The 27,429-nt window shown below is 61.9% G+C and overlaps 1 protein-coding gene across 5 annotated transcripts; it reads left to right on the plus strand.

The window, feature by feature from the left end:
• The first annotated feature begins 1,712 nt into the window (after positions 1 to 1,712).
• PANX2 (pannexin 2) lies at positions 1,713 to 26,225 on the plus strand. Of its 5 annotated transcripts, none has more exons than XM_079142664.1 (10): positions 2,361 to 2,922; positions 20,909 to 20,970; positions 21,290 to 21,368; positions 21,804 to 21,970; positions 22,314 to 22,454; positions 23,923 to 24,033; positions 24,115 to 24,254; positions 24,465 to 24,637; positions 24,717 to 24,828; positions 24,973 to 26,225. In XM_079142664.1, the coding sequence occupies exons 1-10, from the start codon at positions 2,697 to 2,699 to the stop codon at positions 25,148 to 25,150; spliced, it is 1,389 nt and encodes a 462-aa protein (XP_078998790.1). In that variant the 5' UTR covers positions 2,361 to 2,696; the 3' UTR covers positions 25,151 to 26,225. The 5 variants fall into 5 exon arrangements, with proteins under 5 accessions (XP_078998789.1, XP_078998788.1, XP_078998790.1 ...); XM_079142666.1 differs by lacking the exon at positions 2,361 to 2,922 and adding an exon at positions 16,939 to 17,043; XM_079142665.1 differs by lacking the exons at positions 2,361 to 2,922; positions 20,909 to 20,970 and having other exon boundaries at positions 21,359 to 21,466.
• The last annotated feature ends 1,204 nt before the right edge of the window (positions 26,226 to 27,429 follow it).

The following is a 27,429-nucleotide window of genomic DNA, read 5'->3' on the forward strand; positions in this document are numbered from 1 at the left end:
CAAAGACAGGGGTGAGGCCCGAGTTCCAGCTTGGCACCCTTCCCAAGATGCCATACTTCCTCTGCTGAATGGCAAGATGGTGACCATCCAGCAACTCTTAGGGACACAGGACCCCAGCCACACGTTTACCAATATTTCTACGGAGCACCCGTTGTGCTCCACATGCTGCTCCAGGCACAAACAAATGCAGCGCTCATCCAGCAGTCAGACTCTCAGCCAGGACCACCCACCAAAACGCATGACAGACAGGGTGCCGCTCAGAGAGACATGATTTACGAAATGACCCGAGGAGCGAGGGCAGTGAGACCTTCATGGAGGAAGAGTTTTGATCCCATTACAAGACAGATCTAAATAAAGCAAGAGCTCTACTATGTCCTCGGATGGCATGACAGTACATATTTCAGTTTTCTTCAATCTGTGCATTCAAGGCAATTCTAGTATAGATTTTTATAGTTCTAGATTTTTCAGAAACTTGAATAAGTCATGCTAAAATATATATGAAAAAAAGTCTGTGCATACCTACATGGATATTTAAAAAGAACAATGGAGATACCTGCCTCCTCACTACATATTAAGGCACACTACTGAGGCATCACTATACAGAGGCGCAGCACCAGGCACCTGGACCACGAACACAGACCCATCTAGGATGCATGGCCAATGCCTGAGAAAGGGATCTGGGAAAGGATACTCGCTTCCTTGGCACTGGGAAAACTAGCTCATTTTAAGAAAAATGAAGCTGCACTGCTACCTGAAAGTAGTCTTCCAGATACAAATTTATGTACCAAATTGGCAATATACTGCACGGGATTTTTTTGGATTGCAATTTTACAGTAGAATCATCTAAAATCTCCAAATTACAAACCACTTCAAATGAACTGATTTGCCTCAAAATGCAACCAAAGTTGTTTTCTAATACTTATTCTTTAAAGTCACTGAATGACTGAAACACTACCACACCCCTAGGGAGACACTAGAATCCCTCTGTGACATCAGAAAGAAAACCCGAAACTACAAACCTTATTTTTAAAAAAGATGCTTTTGACCCCATCAAAATTAAGGATCTATATTTAGACCACATGGATGGATAAGGCCAACAGACAGAAGGATGAGGGGGTGTGCACAGCTGGGTAACAATATGGGAAGCCCAGAGGGAGCCCAGAAAAAAGAGAGGGAGCCCAGAGGCACAGTCAGGGTTCCAGCAGCCCCTGTGCAGACTGCCCCAGTAATCAGGAAAGGGCTACTGAAGAACACAAGAACCACACCCTGCACCTGGGAATGGATGCTAGGAAGTGTGGCAGCCCCACCCCTGAGTCCTCAGAGGGCCTTAGGGTGACTGTGCTGGGGAGCCTGTGGTGTCTGGGGTGGGGGGCGGGCTAGAAGCTGCTGACTCAGCATAGAGTAAAGCAAAAACCAGAATCTGAAGAAGCAGGAGCGCATCCTTCAGAGGCCAGGGCCTTCGGGAGCAGAGAGGGGGCGAATGTCCAGAAACTGGCCAGGCTGGGAGCAGGCTGGGCACCCCACATTCCCTCCGGGACCATGGGGGCGGGGCGAGGGGGCGCTGCCTGTGCTCGCGAATGCTGGGGCTCCCGATGTCTGTCTACTGGATGGATTTCTGCAGGACGTAAAAACTCCGGCACGCTACACTAATTTACCATTACGTTGGGAAAAGGCAGTAATGGAAGAATCTGAGCCAGAGTCCTGCAGCGGCAGGCAGAGGGGCCGCCCTGGTGCCTGAAGCTAAACCCAGAAGTGGGCCCGCAGCCAGTCCCTCCCGGGGGAGCAGCGGGCCTGGATGGCCCCAGGAGTCGGATGAGGGTCAGGGAAGCGGCAAGAAAGCCCCAGAACTCTGGCGAGAGCCCATGGCGCGGTGGGGCGGAGTTGCAGAGCTGAGGAGCAAGTGGACCCCGCGCGGGGTGACGCGGGAACGCTGCCGTGGACCCGGCGGCCGGGAGTCGGGGGCGATGGCTGCAGTGGAGGGGCGTGCGAGAGGGAAAGGGGCTCCGGGGAGGGCGCCCTGCAGTGCCCGCACGCCGGCGCCAGCCGGGGAAGCGCGGTCTGGCCTCCCCGCCGGTGTCCGCAACACCAACGCGGGGCCCCGCTCCCGGCCCGGAGCTGGAGAGCCGAGGCGGCAGGACGGGGGGCCCGCGGCGCGGCGGTGCAGCCCAGCGCGCGCCCCCCGCCTCCGCCCGCGTCCCCCCGCCCAGGGCAGGGGAGCCCCGGCTCGGCCCATCCGGAGGCGCACGGGCCGGTCACTATCAACTCGGTTCTTTAAATTTAAATATTTTTTGCAAAGTCATCGCCCGCGCAGCATCTACGTGGCGGGGGGTGGGGGCGGAGCTACGCCGCGGAGTTGCCGCAGGTAAACAGCCCCCTCCCCGGCGGGAGCCGGCCGCGCGGCCCAGGCTGGAGAGCCGCCGCCGCCCCCGGGAGGGACGCAGGGCGCGGGCCGGCTGCAGCGCGGCGGCGGGGGCGGCGGCGGCCCTGCGCCCCGGCGGCCCGACCCCTCCCGCGGGGCGGCGGACCCCCGAGCCCCGCGCCGCGTCCCCGCTGACCTCCGGGTCCCGGCGGCCCGAGCCCCGGCTGCCCCGTCTCCCGGCACCTGCGGCCGCCCTCTCCTGCGCCCACCCGCTCGCGCGCCGGCTGCGTCCCCGCGCCCCCCACCCACGCCCCGCCGGGCCGCGCCCCCGCCCCCCATGCACCACCTCCTGGAGCAGTCGGCGGACATGGCGACCGCGCTCCTGGCTGGCGAGAAGCTGCGGGAGCTGATTCTGCCGGGCGCGCAGGACGACAAGGCGGGCGCGCTGGCCGCGCTGCTGCTGCAGCTCAAGCTGGAACTGCCGTTCGACCGCGTGGTCACCATCGGCACCGTGCTCGTGCCCATCCTGCTGGTCACCCTGGTCTTCACCAAGAACTTCGCAGGTGAGGCGGCGCGGGCGGCGGCGCGTCTGCAGGTGTCCCGGCGTTGGGTGCTCCCAGCGCCCCCTCCGCGCCCCGGCCCTCGCTCCAGCCAGGCCGCGCCCACCTGGCCAGGCAGTGTGGCAGGGCTGCCCTGAGAACCCTCCTCTGTTTTATCGTTGTTTTACCTTGCATTCCTTCAGCCTCAAACCCCGGGGGTACTAGGCCTGTCCTTCACTTGCTGGGCTCGGATGTAAAAGGGACGTGGGGTCTGGGCTGTAGAACGTCACAGCAGGGTCTGAAATGTTGAAGTGGCCATGTGCGCACCAGAAAAGGATCTTACAGGTGTTAAGAACAGACAGCCCTGGAAAGGGGGTGGTGGAGACCCCACACAGCTGGGAGGGGTCTGTGGGGCCCTGTTCCTTGCTGGGAGTGGAGGAACCCGAGGAGCTGACAGGTTCCCTCAGGTGCAGGCCTAGGGAGCCTCTGAAGGTCTAGCAGAGAAGGCCAGGCAAGGCGGGCCAGAGGCAGCATCAGGCTCGGATGGCCTCAGCCGACTGCCCAGGAATCAGAAGGCCCCTGCTGGTAGAGGAGGGGCTGGCTGGGGTGGAGTGGACTCATAAGATGCTGACCAACAAAACCAGGATCTGGTTATGTTGTAAGGGAGTGTCAGGGGCCGCAGGTCACCCTCAGAGGTGCAGGGGGCCTGTTGCACTATCGAAGTGATCTGAACAGAGGGCAGTGAGCCAGCCCATGAGGCATGGGGGATGCACCAACTGGTGCCACACCCCTCCCCAGGGATGGGGGAATGGAGAGGTCGGCATTGAGGCAGGTGTCCACTGGAGGTGCTTATGGCCCAGAGATGCCAGTGTGTGATGGTGAGGGGGCTCTTGGAGTTCCTATGCACCACTCAGGGGCTCTGTCCTCTGTATACTGAGCAACAGGGACAGGTGTTGCTTTGACACCTGGGTCTTTACCAACCTCCAGAAATACCTCAGGTTTTAGGAGACCCTAACATCTAGGCTCCAGACCTGACGGTGGTTGTTGTCCAGGCTGCCTAAGCCCACTCGGGTGCTGGAGGCTCTGCTGGTCTCTGTCCTTGGACACTCGTGTCCAAAGACTCTGACACTCAAGATTAGATGTTCGTTTCTGCAGGCAAGACGGGGACTCAGTACACTGAGACCCAAGCAGTGTGCACATGCCCACGGCAGGACCTCAGGTCATGCCCCAGTGTGCAGAGGCCCTGAGGAGTCTCAGGTCACACTGCGGTCACACAGCTGGATGTCATCAAACCATATCTCATTGTTCTGGAGGCCAGAAATCCAGATTCTAGGTGCGGGCAGGGCTGGGCTCCCTCTGAGAGCTCTGGGGAAGGACAGCTCCTGCCATTGCAGCTTCTAGAGTTCCCTTCCTGTAGCCACCACACCCAGACACTGTGACTGTCCTCGCCCAGGCATCTGCCCAGGGTCTCTCTCCTGGACCAGTGGGGAGTGCTGTAAGGACACAGCCACCACAGCCACCCCAGCCACCCACCCTGCTGCACCATGACTTCATCTCACTTGGTGGCTCCAGCAAAGGCTGTTTCCAAAAAGCACACAGATGTGAGATGCTAGGATGTCAGAACCACCCACGACAGACAAGCACGGCAGGGCAGACTCAGACCCGGGTGCACACATGGACTCGGCCACCTCTGGTGCTCTCTGCATGGGGCCCCACGTTCTGACACTGCTGAGCCTAGCTCAGGTCTGTGGGGCATCAGCACACCCCCATATCCAGCTGGGCCTGGAGTTGCCAGGCTCCAAGTGCATCCCTGGCCCAGGGTCTTCCCTGTCAGACCCCCTGCATTTGCACAGACACGCATGTCCACCTGGGGCCTTCCCCCACTGTCCACTGGGCCCACTGCAGGTGTTGGGCAGGGTCCCAGTGCCTCTCCAGCACCGACAGGTAGGGATCTGAGCAGCAGAACGTGCCTGGCGCGTGGCTGTTCTTCCCTGGTGATGGGGGCCGCAGGCCCGACTTCCAAGCTCGCCCACGGGGCACTGGCTGCTTCTCCTGCTGGCCTTGATCAGGGTCCAGGACAGAGGCTTTCTGGGGCTCTTCAAAGTTCTCGATCCTCACTGAACCTGAGACCGTCCAGGACCCCCAGGCACATGCAGCTCCTGGGGTGAGAGGTGACCCTGGGCAAAAGGGAAATTGGGGTACTGCACAGGTGGGAGCCAGGTACAACCACGGGGTGGACTTCAAGGCACTGTGCCCACTCATGGGAACCCCGGGGCTGGGTGGGGTGGGGAGTGTGGGGGAAGCTCCAGCTTTTCTAGAGGACCATTCCCCTTCTGCTCTGGACAAGAGCACCAGGGACCCTGGGCCAGGGTTCTGAGATGGGATTGCCCTGAGGAGCGGGTGTGGAAGCCCCCGCCCTGTGTCAGCAGCTGTCTGCCAGGGCCTGAGCCTGAGGCGATAGCAGCCTGGTACAGGGCTGCTGGGGTGAGCCCCAAGACCCTCAATGCACACCCCGCTCCCTTGGCCCCGCTGGGCCTGGGATTTCAGTGGGTGGTCATCAACCCTCTTGGCTGAGGCAGACTACATATGTGGACCCAGCGAGCAGGTCCAGGGTGCTAGGACCTGTGTCTTCACTGAGTGCCCTGGTTTGCACACGAGGGACATAGAGTAGGCCTGTGCCATCACCTGGTAGGGGTGCAGTGGGGACAGGGCACAATGTGGTCGCATTTGGCCAGTGCTCATCAGCCTGGCTCCATACCAGTGCCAGGGCCTGGCATGCCCTCCTGGAGGTTCTTGGACCTCTGCAACAGGTTCTGCTATGTTAGGACGAGCCCTCCTTTGGGACACTGATGATCCCCAATGGGCAGAGCTCAAGGTAGAGGTGGACTTGGGGAGACCCCACACCTCTGCCTGGAGACCAGCTGGTGGTGGGGCAGGGCTGCCATGAAATCCCACCCTCCCTCCTCCGACCCCCACCCCGGACTCTCAATTAGGGACAGCATGGAGTGGGGGATCAGGTAGGCACAGAGCCCAGACACACTGAAAGGGGACAGGCAGAGGGTCACCAGATTCCTCAGGTGTTACTGGGACCCTGAGGGGGGCCAACAACTGCTTCTTCCTAAAACAGCCAGATAATCAGGGCCCAACTGTGCAGTGTTCCTCTGTCTCCTGGTGATTCGTCCGCCCCAGGAGCGGGACTCCTTCAGGTGTCCTCGGCCTCTGACTTCCGCTTCAGGAGTCACCAGGGAGCTGCAGGGCCTGCACCCGGCAGCTGGTGCCCCTCAGGCTCTCGAGAGGGCTGGGTCTCCAGGGTGACCTCCACTCGCCCTTTCCCTTCCGCAGCCTCTCAGGGTGGACCCTCTCCTCCCCCTGGGGCCCCACCTTATAGGGCCCCACGCGTCCCAGGTGTTCTGTTTTGGGGGTGTTGGGATGGACTCTGGGGCATCCACTCAGGCTGCTGCGAGGTTGCTGGGGTCACTGAGTTCCTGGTGCTGGAACAGCCTAGCAGAGATTGGCTGGGGTGCAGCTGGTGGCAGAGCCTTGCCTACAGTGCGAGGCCCTGGTTCGGGCACCAGTACTCAACAGAACTCCTGCCGTCTGGAGTTCTGCCGTGGGAGTCCGAGTGAGGCTGAGGCACCGCAGGCCTGGTCCACCTTGCCCAGCTGCTAGATGCGCTGTGTCCCCTGGCTCCCGCCCGTCCCCCACCGTCCAGCCAGCAGCAGCTGCGACCTGCCACTCTCACTGCTCCTCTGGTCCTCCCCAGCACCCTCCCCAGGGGGTCCTTGGGGTCACATGTCCCACCCAGACCCCTAACCTTCAAGGTTCCTAACCTACTTCTAGCAGAGTCCTTAAACACATGTGGCAGCAGTCACAGGCAGGGGACATCTTTGGGGGCTGTTATTCAGCCTGGGTGGCCAAAGTCTGAGAAGGGTGGAGAGGTCTGCGAGGACATGTCCAAGTGTCAGCCCCTTGGGAAGAGTGGCCACATGGGTGTGTGCTGACACTGTTGACTTTTTCCCTGGGACTGCCCTTAACCCCATGTCCCTAGGTCAGTTGAACACTTGGGTGGGAAGCCCAGTGTTCCCTCATGAGGGACCATCAAAGATGCCAGCAGCCAGGGCCCATAAGATGCTGACCTCAAGGGAGAGCTGGCTCTGTGTGTAGGTGGGGCCAGGCCCGTGTCTCCAGCATATCCCTAGCCCGGTGGGGCCACCCTGCTCCTGGGAGATCCCAGAGGGTCTCCCGAGGCTCTGGCAGCTGCTGTCCAGGCTGGGCGTCTGTGCCCCATGCTGGCTGCCTTCCCAGCATCAGGTCCACAGTAGACCTCACCCTCCCTCTGCACACCTTGGGTACCTGCTGCACTGTAGGCCGCCCAGGAAGAGGGTGACCCCAAGTGCTGTGCACTTGGGGCAGCCCTCTCACCTCTCCCTCACTGCCACCCCCCGCAGACAGGGCGGTGGTAGCAGGCTCTGCACACCTGCCCCAGGGGGCAGGACCACTCCCACCAGCCTTGGGGGACAGGCCACCCCCACCCCAGAGCCCATTTCCCTGTGGTCCCCCCACAGCCTGGGCCTGGGTTCTGGGGCCTCTCCCCGCTTACCAGGTATAGCCAGCTTGGAGTTGCAGAGATGAGCAGGGCTCAGGATGGGAGCAGGCCCCAGGGAGAGGAGTGTCCACCTCTCTACAGCTCCTGGGATTGGCGATAAGGACAAAAAGGGAATAAAATGGTATTTTTTCAACCAAAAGAACTGATCCCTCTGCCTTTCCCTGTTTGCTCTTCTCTGAACTCAGTTCAGCTCTACTAGGCCTGGACATCTGTCCCCAGGGGCCTTGGGCAATAGGGACCAGAGTTTCTGACAGCCCCAGGCTCCTCGGCAGCCTATCTGTGGCCCGGGTTCCATCTCGTGTGGATGTGGTAGCAGCTGCTTCACAGAACCCTGGCCCCACCCCATCTCAGCACAGCTCGCTCAGGCCAATCCACCCTCCCTGGAGCTCTCCACAGCTCCCAGGACTTCCCGTAGAGTGTGGGCCCTGTCTTTGAGGCCACCCTTGGTGGACCCACCTGGGCCCTTACGGTGTGGACTGGAAGGTACACCCCTGGTGAGAGTGATGGCAGCCACGGGCTCTGCACTAGGTCCTGAATGCTGGACCTGGGGACCTGCTGCTTAATGGAGGCCAGGGCTGGAGGCACCTGCAAGAAGTGGGTTCTCTATGCCCAGATGTGTAGCCAGCCACTACTCCCAGCCCTCTGGGTCCCTGCACAGCTGCAGCAGTGGATGCGGGACTTCCCAGAGAGGACCAGGGTCATCCCCTCTGGTGCAGCTCAGGAGGCTGGGCACACACAGGCTGCCATGGGGTGCCGGCTCACGACCCGGTGGCTCTGAGCTCGCCTGCCCCAGGCTGATGTCTGGTGAGGGTGAGAGACCACTGAGGCACAGCAGGCCTGCATGTGTGGGCGGCTGTGCTCGGGCGCCTGAGGTGCCAGCCCACTTTGTGCAGAAGGGAGGAGGCTGGAGCCTGAACACACATCAGCCAGGGGCCCTTGGGCTCTGGGCCTCAAGGTTCCACTACCAGGAAGCCTCCGCATGCAGAGCCCAGCACTGAGAGGATGTGTTGCCATGGGCTGTGCTGTCCCCAGGCAGACAGGCTGGTGAGGGATGACCATCCCTCTGCAGCTGGGAGGTCTCTTGGTAGACACAGTGGCAGGTGTGCATCCAGCCGGCGAGCCTTCCCTGACCGTGTCCACTATCAGCCGGGTTTCCAGCTTGTCCTTTCCCAGGAGAGTCACAGGCAAGTTTTTCTTGGAAGTCAGACCATCATGGTTGCCTCTAGCCAGGTAGGAGCATTGACACCACCTGCCCCGTTCAAAGACAGGCCCCTGACCAGGTTTGGTGGGACACACCTGTAATGCCAGCCACTCAGGAGACTGAGGCAAGAGGATCCATCACAAATTCAAAGCCAGCCTCAGCCACTTAGTGAGACCCTGCCTCAAATTAAAAAGAGCTGGGGGTGTCTCGGGGGTTGAGTGCCCCTGGGTTCAGAACATCCCCTAGTACAAAACAACAAAAAGGGGATGAGCCCTCCCTCACTGCGGAGGCCAGCAGTCAGGACCAGGGGTTCAGCTGAGCTGGGGTGTTGGAAGAGGGCTGGGTGGCATGGCCTGTCTTAGCTCCTCTGGGACTCAGTTTCCCCTGGTGCACAGATGTTGTGGCATTAGAGACCAAGATGACAGGCCAGTTCCTGGGGCTGGTGTGGGCAGGGCTGCACCTCTGGCTGAGCACCTTCTGGGGGTATGCTGGGTAAGATGGTGATCAGAAGGTGGGGAGCAGGTGCATTAGGGGCACAGCATCCCTCCACAAAGCGAGCAGGTATGTGGGAAAGGGCTGTAGAGTTGAGGCCAGCAGCTGGTGCAGGAGTGGGTCCCGATGCCCTTCGCCAAAAGCCCTGGTATCCACCGGGCCAGTCCCACCTCTGTCTCCTCTCTGCCCCCAGAGGAACCCATTTACTGTTACACCCCGCACAACTTCACTCGTGACCAGGCGCTGTACGCCCGCGGCTACTGCTGGACGGAGCTGCGGGACGCGCTGCCCGGTGTGGACGCCAGCCTGTGGCCTTCCCTGTTTGAGCACAAGTTCCTGCCCTACGCCCTGCTGGCTTTCGCCGCCATCATGTACGTGCCCGCGCTGGGCTGGGAGTTCCTCGCCTCCACGCGCCTCACCTCGGAGCTCAACTTCTTACTGCAGGAGATTGACAACTGCTACCACCGCGCGGCGGAGGGCCGCGCCCCCAAGATCGAGAAGCAGATCCAGTCCAAGGGGCCCGGCATCACGGAGCGCGAGAAGCGCGAGATCATCGAGAACGCCGAGAAGGAGAAGAGCCCCGAGCAGAACCTGTTTGAAAAGTACCTGGAGCGCAGGGGCCGCAGCAACTTCCTGGCCAAGCTGTACCTGGCGAGGCACGTGCTCATCCTGCTGCTCAGCGTGGTGCCCATCTCCTACCTGTGCACCTACTACGCCACCCAGAAGCAGAATGAGTTCACCTGCGCGCTGGGCGCCTCCCCTGACGGGCCGGCGGGGGGCGGGGGCCCTGCGGTGCGCGTCAGCTGCAAGCTGCCCTCGGTGCAGCTGCAGCGGATCATCGCGGGCGTGGACATCGTGCTGCTCTGCTTCATGAACCTCATCATCCTCGTCAACCTCATCCACCTCTTCATCTTCCGCAAGAGCAACTTCATCTTCGACAAGCTGCACAAGGTGGGCATCAAGACCCGCCGGCAGTGGCGCCGCTCCCAGTTCTGCGACATCAACATCCTGGCCATGTTCTGCAACGAGAACCGCGACCACATCAAGTCGCTGAACCGGCTGGACTTCATCACCAACGAGAGCGACCTCATGTACGACAACGTGGTGCGGCAGCTGCTGGCAGCCCTGGCGCAGTCCAACCACGACGCCACGCCCACGGTGCGCGACTCGGGCGTCCAGACGGTGGACCCCAGCGCCAACCCCGCCGAGCCTGACGGCTCTGCCGAGCCTCCCGTGGTCAAGCGGCCGCGCAAGAAGATGAAGTGGATCCCCACCAGCAACCCGCTGCCGCAGCCCTTCAAAGAACAGCTGGCCATCATGCGCGTGGAGAACAGCAAAGCGGACAAGCCCAAGCCGGTGCGCAGGAAGACAGCCACAGACACGCTGATCGCGCCGCTGCTGGACGCCGGCGCACGGGCTGCCCACCACTACAAGGGGGGCGGGGGCGACGCAGGCCCCGCTCCAGCCCCGCCCCCCGCCCCGGACAAGAAGCACGCCCGACACTTCTCCCTGGACGTTCACCCCTATATCCTGGGCACCAAGAAGGCCAAGCCCGAGACGGTGCCCGCCGCCCTGCCCGCCTCCCGGAGCCAGGAAGGCGGCTTTCTGTCCCAGGCAGAGGAGTGCGGGCTGGGCCTGGCCGAGGCACCCACCAAAGGTAGGGCACAGAGTGGTCTTGGGCGGGGGAAGGAGGGTGGACCCCCACAGAGCCCCGGACAGGGAGCCTAGGAGGGAGGGGGGTGCTGGGAGCAGTGAGTTGGAGGCGAGGTCGGACAGCTGGGGCTGAGCAGGGCACAGCTGGCTTAGCTGCAGCACGGAAGCTGCTCTCCCCCCAGGCTTCGCTCCCCTGGCTGAGTAGGTGCTTCAGGCAGATAGGCGCCAGTTCCTGGGGGTCGGCGGCTCGTGCAGACCTGGTGCAGGAGCCCAGGAAGGGGAGGGCCAGCCCCTCTGGGATGCCTTGGAGCCAGGAGCCCCCGCAGGCCCTGGAGGGCAGGGGGAGGGGCGCAGCAGCTGGTGGGACTGGAGTGTGAGGTGCCTGTACACCTGGCTGTTCGCAGATGCGCCACTCCCGGAGAAGGAGGCTCCCTACCCCGCGGAGCCAGCCCGGGCAGGGCTTCCCTCTGGCGGCCCGTTTCACGTCTGCTCATCCCCGGCAGCCCCCGCCGCCGGCCCTCTATCACCAGCCAGCCTGGGCAAGGCCGACCCCCTTGCCATCCTGAGCCGAAACGCCACTCACCCCCTTCTCCACATCAGCACACTGTACGAGACCAGGGAGGAGGAGGAAGGGGGTCCCCACGTGCCCCCAGACATGGGAGACCTCATCACCATCCCCCCACCCCAGCAGATCCTCATCGCCACCTTCGACGAGCCAAGAACAGTTGTGAGTACTGTGGAGTTCTGAGGGCACCAGACACCCAGGCCACTGAAAGCCCTCTGCATGAGCAAGGGACATCCAGCCCCGAGTGGACATGGGCTCTGTGCGCCCGGTGCAGCCCACATCCCCAGTCTCCCATAGCATGCTGCGGGGCTCAGCACCCTACCAGCAGCCTCGAGCGGGCACAGGTGCACAGGCTGGACCAGGCAGGCAGTGTGGTGCCCTCTCCACCTGCCTCGGCTCCCCAGGCTGCTGGGCTGCCAGATGAAGAGTTTATTTTTTTAGTCAGTTTCGCGTGGGCCACGGCTGTGGTGGGACAGCTCATTGCCTCCAGAGCAAGCCAGGAGGACACTGGGGAAGGAAGTGCCAAGTGCAGGGCCATTCCCCAGGTGTCCCAGCTCAGGGGCTCGCCCCTGCAGGCACCTGATGCCCTCAGTGGGAGCCCAGGCTGCCCTGGGCTCGATCAACGTGCACTTTCTCCTCGAAGGCTGACGTACAGCTTATTTTACTATGACTACTGTACCTGATGAGCCTGTGTATCATCAGGAGACGTGGGGTGAGTGGGACGCAGAGGGTGGTGTGAACAGTGCGGGTGTGTGAGTGAGTGGACCTGAGTGTGTGTGCAGGGAGTGCCCCGTGTGCCAGCGACACCCGTGAGTGAGCGGAGGGCAGGGCAGGTGGGCACCAGTGAGAGTGAGGGACTCCTACGCAATAACCACGCCCCCTCCTAGGCCCCAGCGGCCAGCGAGGCCCATGCCGCTTCCCATGGGAGCCCAGGCTGCGGCTGGCCCCGTCCCTATTACCTCAGCCACCGCGGCCAGTGACAGTATCAACACGGTAGCACTGAGCATATCAATAAATATTATTCTGATTACCGCCTGAGCTGCTGCCAAGTCGCCTCCCTGCCTCTGGCGCCACCCGCCCTGCAGCACCGCCTGTCCGCATCATCGTGGGGGCACCTGCAGGGCCCAGAAGCTGAGGAGGGGAGCATGGGGCACTGCATGGGGAGCCTTGGGGGGCAGGAGCATGTGGAGGGCACTCCTGGAGGGACGCCACCTGGACCCAGGCCCTGGGCACAGGGACAAAGCAGGGCTCCTACACTCAGGGGAAGACTTGCCCCAGGTCAGATGCTTGGAAGCAGGGGGTTTGCCATGTGTACCACCAGAGGAACAGAGAGCTGCAGGACCAGGATGGCTTCCAGGAAGAGGGGCCCTTGGCATGGGCCAGCGTGCTCATCATGTCAGGGGGCCCCTGCAGGGGATCTGCCACCTCACGTCCAGGGCTCAGTGGAACAAGGCTGGCCCTATGGAGCCAAATGCCCTGCAGGTTGGACCTGAGGGCTCCTTGGAAGCAGGTGGCTGGTGCAGCTGGGCCGGAACCCATGGGGAGTGGGAGGTATCAGCCCCAGATTAAGAGATAGGCTGGGGAGATAGCTCAGTTAAGGCCCTGGGTTCGATCCCCAGTACCAAAAAAAAAAAAAAAGTGGGCTTGCTGAGGTCAGAGGGCACCCACCTGCTACCTGACCAAGGCCTCCTGGAAGCTTCCTACCAGGCCACCTCTCTGAACAGCCCTGGACACCCAGTGTCCCCAGGAGTCAGGATAGTCCACCCTCCAACTGCAGTGGCCAAGTATGCAGCCACCACAGCCCAAGCCCAGGCATGAAGGGCATGAGGACCAGACTAGAGGCTACATTCATTTTAAAAATACAGGTTTTATTCTCAAAATGTCTTAAAATTCCTGTTACTGTTCAGGTATGGTGAGGTCAGCAGAACAGGAGAGGCCTGCCATTGAAATAGTCTATTGCTAACAGACCCAAGAGGAGGGGGCTCCCCAAGCAATGCAGGGCCACTCAGGGAAGCACCAGGGTCAGGTGCAGACAGAAGTGAGGGGGAGACGTGGGCAGCACCCCACCGTGGCCTCCACAGGAAGGAGCAGGTGGGGCACGTAGAAGGCTTAGGATCAGCCAGCGTGAATACCTTCAGCAAGTGCTGGACACAGAGCTGTCCCTGGCTCCCCTGGGGTGAGTGGGCAGGTGGGTGGTGGCCCCTCTTGGGAAGCAGATAGGGGTGCAGGTTGGGTGGTTTGGACATGACATGACTGGCCAACCCCAAAAGTAGCCAGCCCTAGGAGGGTCAGCCTGTCCAGGGCAGCCCAGCCCCAGATAGGCAGAAAATAAAAGGCATGGCTTACACACCCTGTCCCCAGAAAGCCCACTTCGCCTGGCCTGGCCAGCTGCCCTCCAGGCTGCCTGCTCCTGCAGGGAGACGAGGGCCTGGCCACTTGGCTCACGTCTGCGCTTGCCAGCACTCCCGCACAATGACAACCAGGTGGCTCCAGAAAGCCCACCTGATGCTGGCCTCCTTCCTGTCCCCCTCCCCTCACATCCACCCTGCCAGCCTGCATCCCCAGAGGCTCTGCTCAGAGTGGAGATGTTCCAGAGTTATCTGGGAGCCCACTGGTTTGGGCGGTGCCCACAAGTCCAGCTCCTGCACTTTCCCTGGGGGGCCTTGCTTCCCAGCTCGTGTAAGGGAAATATCACTGGCCATAGATAGAACAGGTGGACACAGGAGGTCCCAGGAGTCTGATAGGACCAGGGCCAAGGCAGCTGCTTTGCCCACCAGTGCTCTGGGCCACAGCCTGGCAGAGCATTTCTGAGCTAGTTCTGTCTGGGAAGTTTGTGTTGTAAACCCATGGCCCTTTGTGTGAGACTGACCCTTTGCAAGGGGAGGTGGCTCCGGTCAGCATCCTGCAGAAGCAGCCACATCAGTGTGGTACTGGGGGTGCTGCTGTCTTCTCCCATCAGTTCTGTCCTCTGACTGTGTCCCAGGGGGCCACCCCATCTTCCCGGAATCAGACGGCCAGAGTCCTGAAGGAAAGGGTCCTACTGGCCCCTGGGCATCAGGAAAGGCTGACCCCAAACTTCCCCCCACACTTCCTCCTCTGGCCTGTGCCCAGGTTCCTACTTCCACCTGGTTGGGATGGTTTATCCGGTTCCACTTCAAACCAAACCCCTCTGCAGTGTGCATCTGCAGAGCTGGCTGGGGCCCCAGGAGGGCCTTTCCTCCCCAGACTTGCAAATAGCTCCAAACCAGCCTTGTTTCTCTTCCTAAGGGCCCCAGGGCCCCTCTGGTGTGGTACAAGTCTTGGTCCCTGCTCCTCTGGCCATGTAGACCCCTCTCCCCCAAGTCTCCTTCCTATGCCCTCCACAGCTTAACTCAAGAAGCCCCTCCTTCTGGGTGCCTGGATGAACAGAGGGAGCTTCCCTGGACAGCCACCCAGGCTGAGGGCTCAGGTCTGACTGCTGCCAGCCACAGCGCCAGGACAGAACCTGCCCCAAGACAGCACGCTCAGGAACAGCTGTAAAAAGATCAAAGCCGGTAGGCTGTTCTCCCAAGCACAGCCTGAGATGGGGAGGCCCAGGTACTGCCAGTTGCGGGTCTGCTCAGTTTCCCTGCCAGAATGGCCAGCATCCCCCAAGACCCCAACTCTCCTCTCCTGCTTCTGGCCCTTCAGCTGTGCACAGTGTGCACTGCACACAGGCCCAGTGGGGGATCAGAGGGCAGTTCTCCTTCCCACCACCCACCAGGGGCCAAGGCCTCAGGCACTTTCCTCCAGCAACGCCTCCCCTCTGCAGGCCCCTCCCCTCCAGCCCTGAGCAGAGGCAGCAGGGCAAAGGGTAGCGTTCTACGAAGAGGAGTTCTGGGAGAACCCTGCACCTACCCGGATGGCTGGGCCTGAACCCCCGCCTCTTCCCACACCCGCCTAGGGCTGAGAATTTCAACACTGCAGACCCTGGTGCCTGGTAAATGAGTGGGATGTGGCTGGTAGTCCAAGCCCACCCCCAGTACCTGCTGCTCTCCTGTGAACATGGGTGGTGGGCAGAAATGAGGGCAGAGTGCAGGTGTGAGAACACAAGATTGTCCATTCATAGCTAGGGCTGATGTCCTTCCACCAGGGAGGGCCACGCCAGGGCCCTGGGGAACAGACAGCTTATAAGGAACGAGGGTGGCCTCCTGTGTTGGCAGTCAGCCGGCCTGCTTCAGGAGACCCAGCAGACAGGGTGATCTCCCACAGTGGCCAGACCACAGGAGGGCCACCCCTACACTCAAGACATGGGAACCTGTGACATCACCAGGGTCAGGGGCAGCTCTTCAGAAGATCTGGGACTGGGGCCTGGGAATTGGCTGGAGGGACCCTCCCACCTGGGGCCTGGTGGGTCATCAAACAAGTACTTGCTCTGGGCAGTCAAAGGCAGGCCTGCCCTGGAACACTCAAGTGGAGAGACGCCTTCTCCCTGTCCCCTGGCCCCTTTCGCTCACTCACCAATGCCTGGGCAGGAGGACACTGCAGAGACCAGTCCTAGCCCTGCCGCAGTGACTAGGCGTGAGTAGGGGCACGCACTCAATCAGATGCCAGAGTCTGGGACCTGACACTCCAGGGTCCTGATGCGGGGTGGCTGGCTTGGTTGGGGTGGGCGCTCCACGCCCCCACGTCCTGCCGGCCCGTCCCTGCCTCCACGCGTTCCCAGGAGGCAGGGTGGAGGCCATGTGGGCCCGTCCCCTAACCCTCGCCTTCAAGTCTCTTTCCTGTCCCACTGATGGCTTGCAGAACGATTTGGCTCCAATGTCACTGAGCGCCAAACCGTCAGATAGATGCCCACTGGACACTATCCCATTGCACAGACTGGCAGTGGCGCTGTGTCCTTGGAGCCTGGCGAGGCCGCGCGACAAGAGAACATGGACGCCGGTGCGCGCTAGGAGCTGGGGGCGTGGGACCAGACGTTGGGGCGTGCGCTAGTGGGGAGGTTGGGAAGGCCAGGCCGAAGGGCGCGCTAGGACCCAGGGTTGCCGGGCTGGCGGGTCGGGGAGGGATGCGGCGCGCGCTCAGGAGGAGAAAGCGCAGACGGCGCACTAGGACCCAGGGGCGCAGGCGGGAGGCCGGGCGGGGCGCGGGGAGGAGCACGGCGTGCGCTCAAGAGGCCGGAGCGCGGGGCGGGGGCACTAGGACCCAGGGACGCCAGGCGGACGGGGCGAGGAGGAGCGCGGCCTGCGCTCGGGACCCGGGAGCCTGGGCCGGGCGCGCTAGGACCCGGGGGCGCGGGGAGGAGCGCGGCCTGCGCTCGGGAGGCGGGAGCGCGGCCCGGGGGCGCGGGGAGGAGCGCGGCCTGCGCTCGGGAGGCGGGAGCGCGGCCCGGGGGCGCGGGGAGGAACGCGGCCTGCGCTCGGGAGGCGGGAGCGCGGCCCGGGGGCGCGGGGAGGAGCGCGGCCTGCGCTCGGGAGGCGGGAGCGCGGCCCGGGGGCGCGGGGAGGAGCGCGGCCTGCGCTCGGGAGGCGGGAGCGCGGGCCGGGCGCGCTAGGACCCGGGGGCGCGGCCGGGCCGCGCGCGGGCCCCTGGGAGGCTTCCCGGCGTGCCGCGCGCCGGGCCCGTCCGGCGGCGCGCATGAGGCGGCTGCGGAGCGCCGCAGACTGCTCGGTACGCGGCGGGCGGGCGGCGGGCGTGGTCTGCGGCCCCCGCGCGTCAGGCTCCGCAGGCGGAGTGCGGCGGACGCGGGCGCGCGGGCTGCCGCGGGCCGAGCCCGGCCCCGGGGGCGCCTGCGAGGGGCGGGCGGGCGCGCGGGGCGGGGCGGAGGCGCCCCCGGACCCTGCGCTTGCGGGTCGGCCTCGGGCCAGCACGGGGTGCCCGCGGGCGAGGGCAGAATCCGTGGCGCTCCGCGGCCTGGCGGGCGGGGCCCGGCGCGCGGCGGTGCCGCCTGGCCGAGCCCTGGCCGGGCTTGCTGGAGGCTCCTCCGCCGGCTGGCAGGCGGCGGGGTAAGGCTCCGGCGAGTGGACCTCGGGAGGTCGCCGGCCAGTTCAGAGCCACGGGACCCCGGAGGGGACAGCTGCCGGGACTCGGGGTGGGCAGTGTGGTAGGTGTGGCCATGCTGCAGCCGTGTCTGGTGGAGACAGGTTTCGGATGTGGACAGTCCATCCCACACGGACCCACTGCTGCCGACCCGTGTCCCGTGCTGCCCCTGCGCTGGGGCCCCGACCCGAGTGGCTTTCCTGCCAGTGGGGCCGGTCTTTTCTCCAGCAGGAGACGAGCGTCGGGAGTTCTGAGGTCTGAGGCTCGTTCGGGAGCTTAGCAGACGCTGGGAGCTGCTGTAAACTCAGCTCGTCGGGTGGAAGGCCCGGCGGCCCTGGCCCGAGGCCTCTCGCGCACCCGCCAGCACCCACCCGTCCTGCTCCGCAGGGAGAGCGGGCTGGCCACATCCGACACGAGTCCCAGCCGGCACACTGGCCTGGTGCTGGGCCGGGAGCACGGCTGCAACCTGCCTGCCAGCTGCCGGCGTTTAGGGAGGCGGAGGCATTTACCCCTGGGAGTGGCAGCAGGGTCCGCTGCGCCCCACTGAGGGCTTGAGCCTGTCTCAGAAAGGCGGGCAGGAAGGAGCGCGGAGCCGTGGCTGACGGCGAGGGAAGCACGGTAGCCTGCTGCACTCATACCCGAGAGTATGGAAGCCAGTCTTGGGAAACGTGAGGGTGTTTCACATCAGAGATGCTCAGGATCACAGACTTGGGGCCTGGGGCCCTCCTGCCTGACCATGCTGCACTGGGCAGGCACTGCCCTCGGTGGCTGGCTGCAGGGGCTAGGGCTGGGGGCCTCAGGGGTCCTGGTGCCGCATTTGGGTGGCCTGCCATCATGGGGCTCAAGGCTTGGCCCCTGACCAGACAGGCTCCTCTGTCCCCTCAGCCCCCGTGGGGATGAGGCAAGACCCTCTCCTGCTGCAGTTCTGGGTCTCTCCGGAGAAGCTTGGAGCCCTTCCTCCAGCCCTAGGGGCTGAACTGTCCCCCTCAGGCTCTGGTGTGCTGCGGGCAAGCTACAGAAGCCGGGTCTGACCAGGCTGACCGCAGACTTTGAGCCGCCACACCCATGGGAGAGCAGGGCAGGCTGAGGCCACGTGTTCCCCTCCCATTTGCTAGTGGTGCCACATCCTCCCGTCCAGCAGGGTTTTTTTTTTTTTTTAAAGCTTTTTTCCTTCATGCTTTGGCAACCTTGTTCTGCTCATAAATAAGAAGTGTTTTCTTCCACATTTCCAGCTGGAGTAGGGATGGTCATCTCCCCTTTCCCTATTGAGCTGCTCCTCTGGAGATGAGGGGTGGACACCCAGCAGCTCTGACTGCTGTCCAGCTTGTTTTGTGGAGGGGAACGACCAGCTAGCCACACTGCCCTGGAAGGCAGCTCCCCCAAACCCTCCTGGCACACCTCCCTGTTTGCATTTCTGTCCTTGCCTTGTCCAGTTGGAGCACCTTAAAGAAGGGAAGGAGGAGGCCGCTGGGGGAGAGGCGCAGATGGGCCAAGGTCTGTGTGATTTGTCAGAGACCTTGGCTGAGCACAGACCCAGAACTAGCAATGGTCCTTCCCAGATGTGCTGACCCTTATAACACTCAGGGTAGGCCAGTTTCCAGGCTTGGAAGCGCAGGGAAGTACAGGGAAGTGGACTCTTTTCTATAGTAGCTAGTGGTTTCATGGGACCTGAGGACTAGGTTTCAGAGGCCAGCTTGGGGTCTGACTGTCTCTCTCAGTCTCAACTGAACTTCCTCCACCCTGGGCCCCAATTGCTTCCTGGCCCTGCCCCCTGCTGCCCCCAGCTCATGCCAGTTCCTCTTCCAGAAGGCCCAGCCATGCTTAGAATGGCCTTCCTCTTGTTCAGCTCCAGGGCATGTCTGTGTCCCTGGACACCACATCAGGTATTCAGTTACATCTAGAAAGAACCCTGTCCACCCAAGTGCTGCTCTGAGTTCCTGCCTCTTGCAGGTGAGGAGGAAGTGAGCTCAGAGGTGCTACCCTGGCTCAACAGTCCAGTCAGGTGCAGTGGAGGCTCTGGGTCTGTGCATACCACGGTGGGATAACCACAGCACATCAGGGGAAGAGCTTGAGAGAGCACTTTTCATTCCCTGCTCATTCACCTTTTGTCGTGAAAGCTTCAAGAAGCATGCAACAGTGCAGAGGATCCTGTGTCTGCAGGCTGGAGCCCTTGCCTGCCAGCACCCCATCCACATGTGCCTTCTGAGGCAGCGTCCCCTCAGCACACACCTCTGATACATGCAGACATCTGGAGAGGAACCATGCTGCCTGCTGCAGCTGACAACAAGTTGGAATGTTCTGGTTCCTTAGCATTAAAACACCCAGTGGCCAGATTTCTCCAGCAGAAAGAGCTTATTTAAACAGCTTTTGCAAGTTGGGGCCCAGATTCAGCTGTGCACTGCCCTCGGCAAACATGTCCAAGTCTTTTCCCCTGGCAGCATGCCGTGGTGTGAGTCTTGCACCTCTTCCTGTGACTGAGTGCCAGGTGTCCCTGTCATGTCAGTTCTCATCTCCTGCAGCACTGTGAGGCTGAAAGATGGTTTGACTATTTTAATAGCTCTGCCAGGTGGTGGAGCTTCCTTCCACCAGGAAGTGCATGAAGTCCACTGACCTTACTAAGCAGGTCCAGGAAGAGCCACATGAAGGGACGGGGCACATGGCCAGCACTCAGTGGCCTCAGTCACCTCAGGCATGGGTCTGTCTGGTGTTCTGCTTGTCCCCTTTGGTCAGTGTGTCCCTTGTCCCTCCGTGCTCCCTGGCTTTCCAGGCCCCCATTCCCAGAGCTCCTGTTTCCTTTCTGAGGGACACAGTGTGAAACCATGATGTGGCACCAGGCTAGGCCTTGTCAGTATTTTTTTGGGTGGCAGGGTACTGGGGATTGAACCCAGGGGTATCCTGCATCCTCAGTCTTTTTTTTTTTTTTTTTTTAAGACAGGGCCTCACTAAGTTGCCCATTGCAATCTTCCTGCTTCAGCCTCCTAAGCCTCTTGTATTACAGGCATGTGCCACCATATCAGGCCCCTTGTCAGCATTCTGAGGCAGCTGCTTCTGCATTAGGTTTCTGTTACACTGAAGAAACGGTGAACTAAGGACACTAACCTGTTTTTCTGGCAGCCATATTGTCACCACCTACATTGCCATTACTAAAAGAGATTCAGGGTTTCTTTGCAGTGGCTTTGCATGGCTACCACATTGCTGTGTCCTGAAATGGGCCTCAGGAGTTTGGTGCCACCTGACCTGGTCCATTCTTGCTTGCTCGTGGTGCTGGGGCAGGTGGGGGCAGTCTCCTGTGTGCCAAGGACCTGCCCTGCTTGCTGTTTCCATTTTGTTCATGGAGGCTGCTGGCCTCTCCCCAACCAGGCCCCACCTGATAGGACCCAAGACCTCAGCAGCCACGGTGTCAAGGCAGGAAGCCTCAGGTCCTACTGCATCACTGGGCCAAGAGCACTGAGCCCTGTCCTGGGGCCTCAGTGAGGACCATGTCCTATCTCCTCAGGCATCCATCAGTCAGGAAACCACGTTCCAGCCATGGAGGGGGAGGAGCAGCCACCTCAGGAGGTGAGGGGCAGCCAGGGGCTTTTTGAATGACTCCAGGCTGCACAGCATCTGTGCGACTGCTGCACAGCATGGTAGGAGACCCCAGGGACACCACCCACCCGAGTGGCCTCGGACTCATTCCAGCTGTTTCTTTGCAAAGAACTTGGCATGACCACTGGGGTTTCTAGAGTCCAGCAGGAAAACTCTCCAAGGGAAGTCCGTATGGTAGGGTGGCCTGAGGGTGGCCTTGAGTGGCAGAGGTCAGCCTGGGACTGCCTGATCTGGGAGGCCAGAGTCAGGTAACATGGTTGCCCAGCTTGAACTCTCTTTCCACCCACAGGCTGATTTGGAGCCTGTCCTGACATCAGGAGCCTCGGGGTCAGTGCCCAGAGTGCTTTCCGGAGAACCCCAGAACCTATGTATGTCTTCCCTGTGTCCCAGTACATTGCTCGGTGTGGGGCCTTAGGATGGGAGAGGTGGCTGCCTGGCCGCCGCTGGGAACCTGCCAGGGCTGCAGGTATCACTGGCCCACCTTGGGTGTGGAGGAGGGGCTGCTGAGTGCAACAGGAGCCCTCTTCACTGTGCCCCCAGTTCTGCCTGCTGGGAGCCCCTGCCCCTTCCCCAATCCAGCCCTCACTGGAGTTGAGCAGTGACTGGGACACTTGGTCCCCTTGCTGTCACTTGTCCTGGGTGGAATGAGGGATAGATGTGGCCAAGCAGCCCACACAGTTAGAGGGGCCACCAAGTGTACAATGTGACCAAGAGGCTCAGCTCCCACTTCAGTGGCCTGCAGTGCACCACAGCCACCGCCCAGAGCTGGCCTCGTCCCATTGTGGCCTTTGCTGTTGGTGCAGCCGACGTGGATGCCTTCAACCTGCTCCTGGAGATGAAGCTGAAGCGGAGGCGAGAGCAGCCCAACCTGCCACGCACTGTGACCCAGCTGGTGGCTGAGGATGGGAGCCGGGTGTATGTGGTGGGCACTGCCCACTTCAGTGACGATAGCAAACGGGACGTTGTGAAGGTGAGCACCACCTCTGTTCGCCGTCCGCCCTGGTCTCTTCTCCAGGGTCACCCTGCAGGCCAGAGGCAGGTCTAGGTGGCCTGAGCCTCAGGACTGCAGTGCAAGTTTCTGCCTCCCGGTCCCCAGAACGGGGCGCTCACTGCCTTGTGCCTCCTCAGCAAGCTGGCCTGCTTCCTGACTTTATTTAGTTGCTTAAAGAAGTGAACTGTCCCCAGCAACAGAGTCATTGGCACCAGACTTGTGCCATCCCCCTGCCTCTGGGAGGGAGGGGGCCTGGTCTGGGTGTGGGCCCTGCCCTGTGGTGGCCAGCAGGTGTCCAGGGGAGGGGTAACCCCCCTTGCAGACCATCCGGGAGGTGCAGCCTGATGTGGTGGTGGTGGAGCTCTGCCAGTACCGTGTGTCCATGCTGAAGATGGACGAGAGGACGCTGCTGCGTGAGGCCCGGGAGGTCAGCCTGGAGAAGCTGCAGCAGGCTGTGAGGCAGGTGCGCAGGCAGGTGGCGGGTGAGGACTCCCAGGTTTACGTGGGGTGCAGGGCTGCCCTCTGCCCTGCAGAGAAGATGCTGGGGCTCAGGGACAGGGTCCCAGGTGTATTGCATCCCAGCTTCTGGTCAACGCCTGACCTGCTCTGACCCTCCCTTCAGGCTGTAGGAGAGGAGGGAGGACCAGGTAGATGATGATCTACCCCTAAGGCAAGAGCTAGTTGGGGCCAAAGGCCCTGGTGTGTTGAGCTGGGGTCAGGGTCTCACAATGTCTGGCCTGCCTGTCCCCCACCTTGTGGCCGCTTCTCATTCACGTGTGTATCTTGGGGGCAGCCCAGCACACCCAGCAGCAGTCAGTGTGCACTCTGAGGATGTCCCCAGACAGCTCAGCCTGCTGTTCACCTGGTGTCCCCACGCGAGGGGGGTCGTGCAGACCTTCACAGGCCATCTTCAGAGGTGGCTCCATGTCCAGCAGGGATCATCAGCACCCGTCCCACCCCCAGACAGGGTCAGTGACCCGCTCGGAGGCACAGTCATGCCTCAGCTGCAGCCAGGCACAGCACACGGGCACAGGTGAGGGGCCTGCAGGAGAGAGGGTCTGGGAGACCCCAGCACCAGCTGCCCCTCATTCCTCCAGGGAGCCGACAGCACAGTCTCCCCAGCTGTGATGTGACAACACAGACGTGTTGCTGACAGGGGGAGGATCACTGTGCCCCGGCTCCAGAGTTCAGGGGCTCAGCCATGTGCACACAGCTGACTGTGGCCTCCAACCACTGTGGAGGTCTGCCTGGTCTGCATTCCTCCTGGACCACCCAGTGTGGCCTGAGCCCCAGGTAAACAAGGACACTCCTGTCCTGTCAGCAGAATGTCCCCAGGACGTCAGACGTCTTCCAGGGGTCAAGGGCCCTGCTGGGAATGTGGAGTGTGTGGACAGCTACCAGCAGCTCGTGGGGAGAATCCGCTCAGGGCAGTGGGCTTATGGCCCTGCCAGGTGGGGTGATGGGGGATCTCCTCAAAGCACCCACCCTGCCTGGAGCCCAGCTGACCCAGCAAGACCCAGAGGCAGCCTGTCCTGAGATCTGTGTGAACATGGCCTCCAGGCGACCATGGTGCCATCTGTGTCGGCCTTGGCAGACAGGTGTGGTGAGCAGTGGTGCAGCCTCTTTAAGGCCCTGGTCACCAATGTTTGTCCAGGATCAGCCTGTGTCTCACATACGTGGTCAGGCCATCTGAGCTAGCCCCTTTTCAGCACCCTTGGCTGCCCTATAAAGAAAGAGCTCTTTTCTGAAAGAAAATGTGTTTGAAAGGTGGCTGTTGAGGCCTGGATGCCCCTCCTGTGGTCCCTGCCTGGATCCTCCTTGCATGCCAGGGCAGCCTGCCCCTGGGTGTGGAAGGAGCCAGAAGGTGCTGGGCACTGCCCACCTCCTTCCCTCTGTGCTCCGCCTGGCTGACACAAGGCTTCTCCCTGCAGAACGGGCTCATGTCTGGGCTCATGCAGATGCTACTGTTGAAGGTGTCTGCCCACATCACGGAGCAGCTGGGCATGGCCCCTGGCGGAGAATTCAGGGAGGCCTTCAAGGAGGTGGGTTCTGGGGATGGCCTGCAAGAGATCGGGGAGCAGCCCTGGGTCCTGTTGAGTCCTGACGCTCAGCCTCTGCTCCAGGCGAGTAAGGTGCCTTTCTGCAAGTTCCACCTGGGTGACCGGCCCATCCCAGTCACCTTCAAGAGGGCCATCGCTGCACTCTCCTTCTGGCAGAAAGTCAAGCTGGCCTGGGGCCTGTGCTTCCTATCAGACCCAATCAGGTAGGGCAGCCCACCTGGCCCCCATGCATGTGCCCAGCAGCTGCCCCGTGGCCTCTTCCAGCTGAGCCGCCTCCCACACCACCACCACCCGCCGCCCTCCTCCCACCATAAACCCCAAATAAAGGGTGCGGTGGTCCCTGCCCTGGGTCAGCAGCACCAGCCCCCGCTGGCCCATCTCTGCGGGGCTGGCAGCATGCCCTCTGCCCCCAGCAAGGACGATGTGGAGCGCTGCAAGCAGAAGGACCTGCTGGAGCAGATGATGGCCGAGATGATCGGGGAGTTCCCTGACCTGCACCGCACCATCGTCGCGGAGCGCGACGTCTACCTGACCCACGCGCTGCGGCAGGCCGCCCGGCGCTTCGAGCTGCCACGCGCCTCTGAAGGTGGCGGGAGGGCAGGGCGGGGGCTCCCCGGGACACCGTGTTCCGCACCGCCGCTGCTGACCTCCGCCCTCCCCCACAGCTGAGCCTAGGAAATGCGTCCCCTCTGTGGTGGTGGGCGTTGTGGGCATGGGCCACGTGCCGGGCATCGAGAAGAACTGGAGCACCGAACTCAACATCCAGGAGATCATGACGTGAGTGCCCGGGCCCCGCCCCTCTAGCCCCCAGCGGAGGCCGGACCCTGGGTCCGCCAATGCGCAGTGGTGCCCACACGTGGGGCTGGGGCTGGGGGGCGTGTGCCCCAGCCTGGCCCAGCCCTCCCTCCCTCCCTCCCCCAGCGTCCCCCCGCCGTCCATCTCAGGCAGAGTGTCCCGGCTGGCCTTGAAGGCCGCCTTCTTCGGCCTGCTGGGCTACGGCCTTTACTGGATGGGCCGCCGCACCGTGAGCCTGGTCCTGTCGCTGCCCGCTACGCAGTACTGCCTCCAGAGGGCGTCGGAGGCCCGGCCAAGCCAGTAGGAGGGCACACAGAGGGAGCCACCGCGCTGCGGCCAGGGGCTCCCGAGGAGCCGGCACCACCTGGGAATCTTCTCGGGTGCAGGTGCATTAAAGCCACCCCCCATGGGGGTCCAGGCCAAGCCTCGCTGCCCTCCCCAGCCCCAACCCACCAAATAAAAGATGATTGAATTGTCTGAGCTCGGGCCTCCCAACAGCCCCCTCCGCACTGCAGGGCCTGGCCACGGCTTCAGCACTGAGGCCAGCTCCGAGGGCGGGGAGAGGAGGGGCGGGCGCACGCCAGCCGTCCCGCCCGGGCTGGGCCTGGTGAGCTGCTGACCACCTACCTCACTGTGCCTTGCGCTCCGGCTAGCGGGAGCGTCTGGTCCCAAGTGCGTCTCGCGGTATGTTTAGGGCCGGCCAGTTTGGCGACAACCGCAGGCCCCACACAGCTCTTTACTGGCATCTCTGTGGGAGCTTTGCTGACCTGGATGTGCCCACAGCACCCCTGGCTGCATCTCTGCCTACAGAGATTCTGTGTTTGGGCTTTTTTAAATGTCTAAGAATTTTCTACTCAGGAAATTTTAACTTCCAAGAAAAAAACAAACTGGAGTAAATGTCAGGAAGTACAAGCCTTAAATCCAGTTGTGACAAAGAGGAAGTCTTTCTTTGTGTCTCTGTTCTGAGTGGGCATGTGTACATGGGGTCAGCTGAGGCGCCTGACCAGTCCTCCAGGGGCTGTACCAGCAGGCTTGCACAGGCCTCAGGGCTGAGCCTGCTGTCCTGGCCCACTCTCCTTGTGGCCAGGAGGAGCTTGAACCTGTTGTCTGTGCGTCCAGTGGGGGTACCAAGGCCACCTTGACCCTTTGTGACAGCAAGTGTCCTGGCGAGCCACCTTTAAGCCTGTGCCATGCAGTGCTCCTGGTCAGCTGTGGCCAGCATCTGTATGACCAGAGTCACTTTTAACTGTCCTGTGTTGACTGTCAGTCCGAATCAGATGAAACCACCCATGCTGAGCTGGACAGGGTCTAGCTGTGTCCTTCCTGTCTCATTTGTGGATTTGTTCCCTTAGAAACTGAAATAAATTCTAATTTTGGAAGCTCCTGCTTTGTGAAGTGTGTGGAAGTGGGACTCAGGTGATGCAAGGGAGGTCCTGGCCTCCCTGTGCCCACCCCCTGGAGCTGCAGGATGCTGAGGGCACTGCCTGGGGCCTAGGGAATGTGCCACCCACCTTAACAAAGAGACTTAGTGTAGGCCCTGCCCAGGGAGGTGGACTGGGCCCCAGCCAAGAGAACCTGAGGCCACACCTGAGGGGGAGGAGGCAGGGCCAGCCCTGTGGTCTAAACAAAAGACCCAGTGGGGACCAATAGCCTGGACCTACTCAAAAAGAGACCCACAGTGAATTGGTGGGTGCAGAGGGCTTGACTGGTGGGTACTGGGTAGGCTTTTCCCTGATCCCTGGGAAGCCTAACTGAATGCCCTGTGCTGGGTCTTGCTGTCCTCTCTGGCCTTTGTCAGTTCCATGGTACCAGCAGGTGGGCCTCACTAGTCTGGAGGTGGGCTGGGGGCTTCAGGGCTGCCAAGCCTGTGCCTGACAGACGAGGTCTTCTCTCCACGGGCCCAGGTGGTGGTGCTGAAACCCCAAGGTCTGGCTGGGTCTGGCCTGTGTGCACCTACCCAGCCCAGGCAGCCTCTGACCCAACACCCACACTCAGGGCCTAGCAAGACTTCTTCCTGCCTCCAGGACCTGCCTGGCTCCTGCCCAGGAATGCTGGGGGCAGGTCAGGACATCTGTACAACAGACTGCTTGAGGCTCATGCAGGAGGGTCTGGTGTGCCAAGGTACCCCCAGACCACTGCCAGGCCAGGACAAGGCAGACCCCCACGGGCAGTAGGGCTCATGTTGGATGTCAGAGACAGGTGTCAATGCACGTTGAGGACTTCAGGACTAAAACCCTAGCCAGCTGCTGCAGATCAAAGAGGCAGCTGTGGCCTCCAATGGGAAAAGTAGCTGCCTGGCTGCGGGGACAGGGTAAAGACACTGCTGCTGGGCCAGCTCAGCCCATCCTTCTGGGAGAAGCTTCTCTCTGATCTGGTTGGATGACCCTAAGGCCTGCCGTGGCAGGTACACCATGTGCGCCTTCCAGGTGAGCAGCCATCCACATGCTGCACTACAGCCTGGGGTGGGAACCTGCCAGGTACTTCGAGCCTAAGCCTCTCAATAGTGAGATGCTAATGCAGGTGGATGGGAAGGGGCAGGGAAGGTGAGTTCTGCCTTGCCACCTCCCCTGAAGGCGCAGGTAT

The sequence above is a fragment of the Sciurus vulgaris genome, assembly GCF_902686455.1.
Source record: "Sciurus vulgaris genome assembly, chromosome: 5".
In the NCBI taxonomy this organism is placed as follows: domain Eukaryota; kingdom Metazoa; phylum Chordata; class Mammalia; order Rodentia; family Sciuridae; genus Sciurus; species Sciurus vulgaris.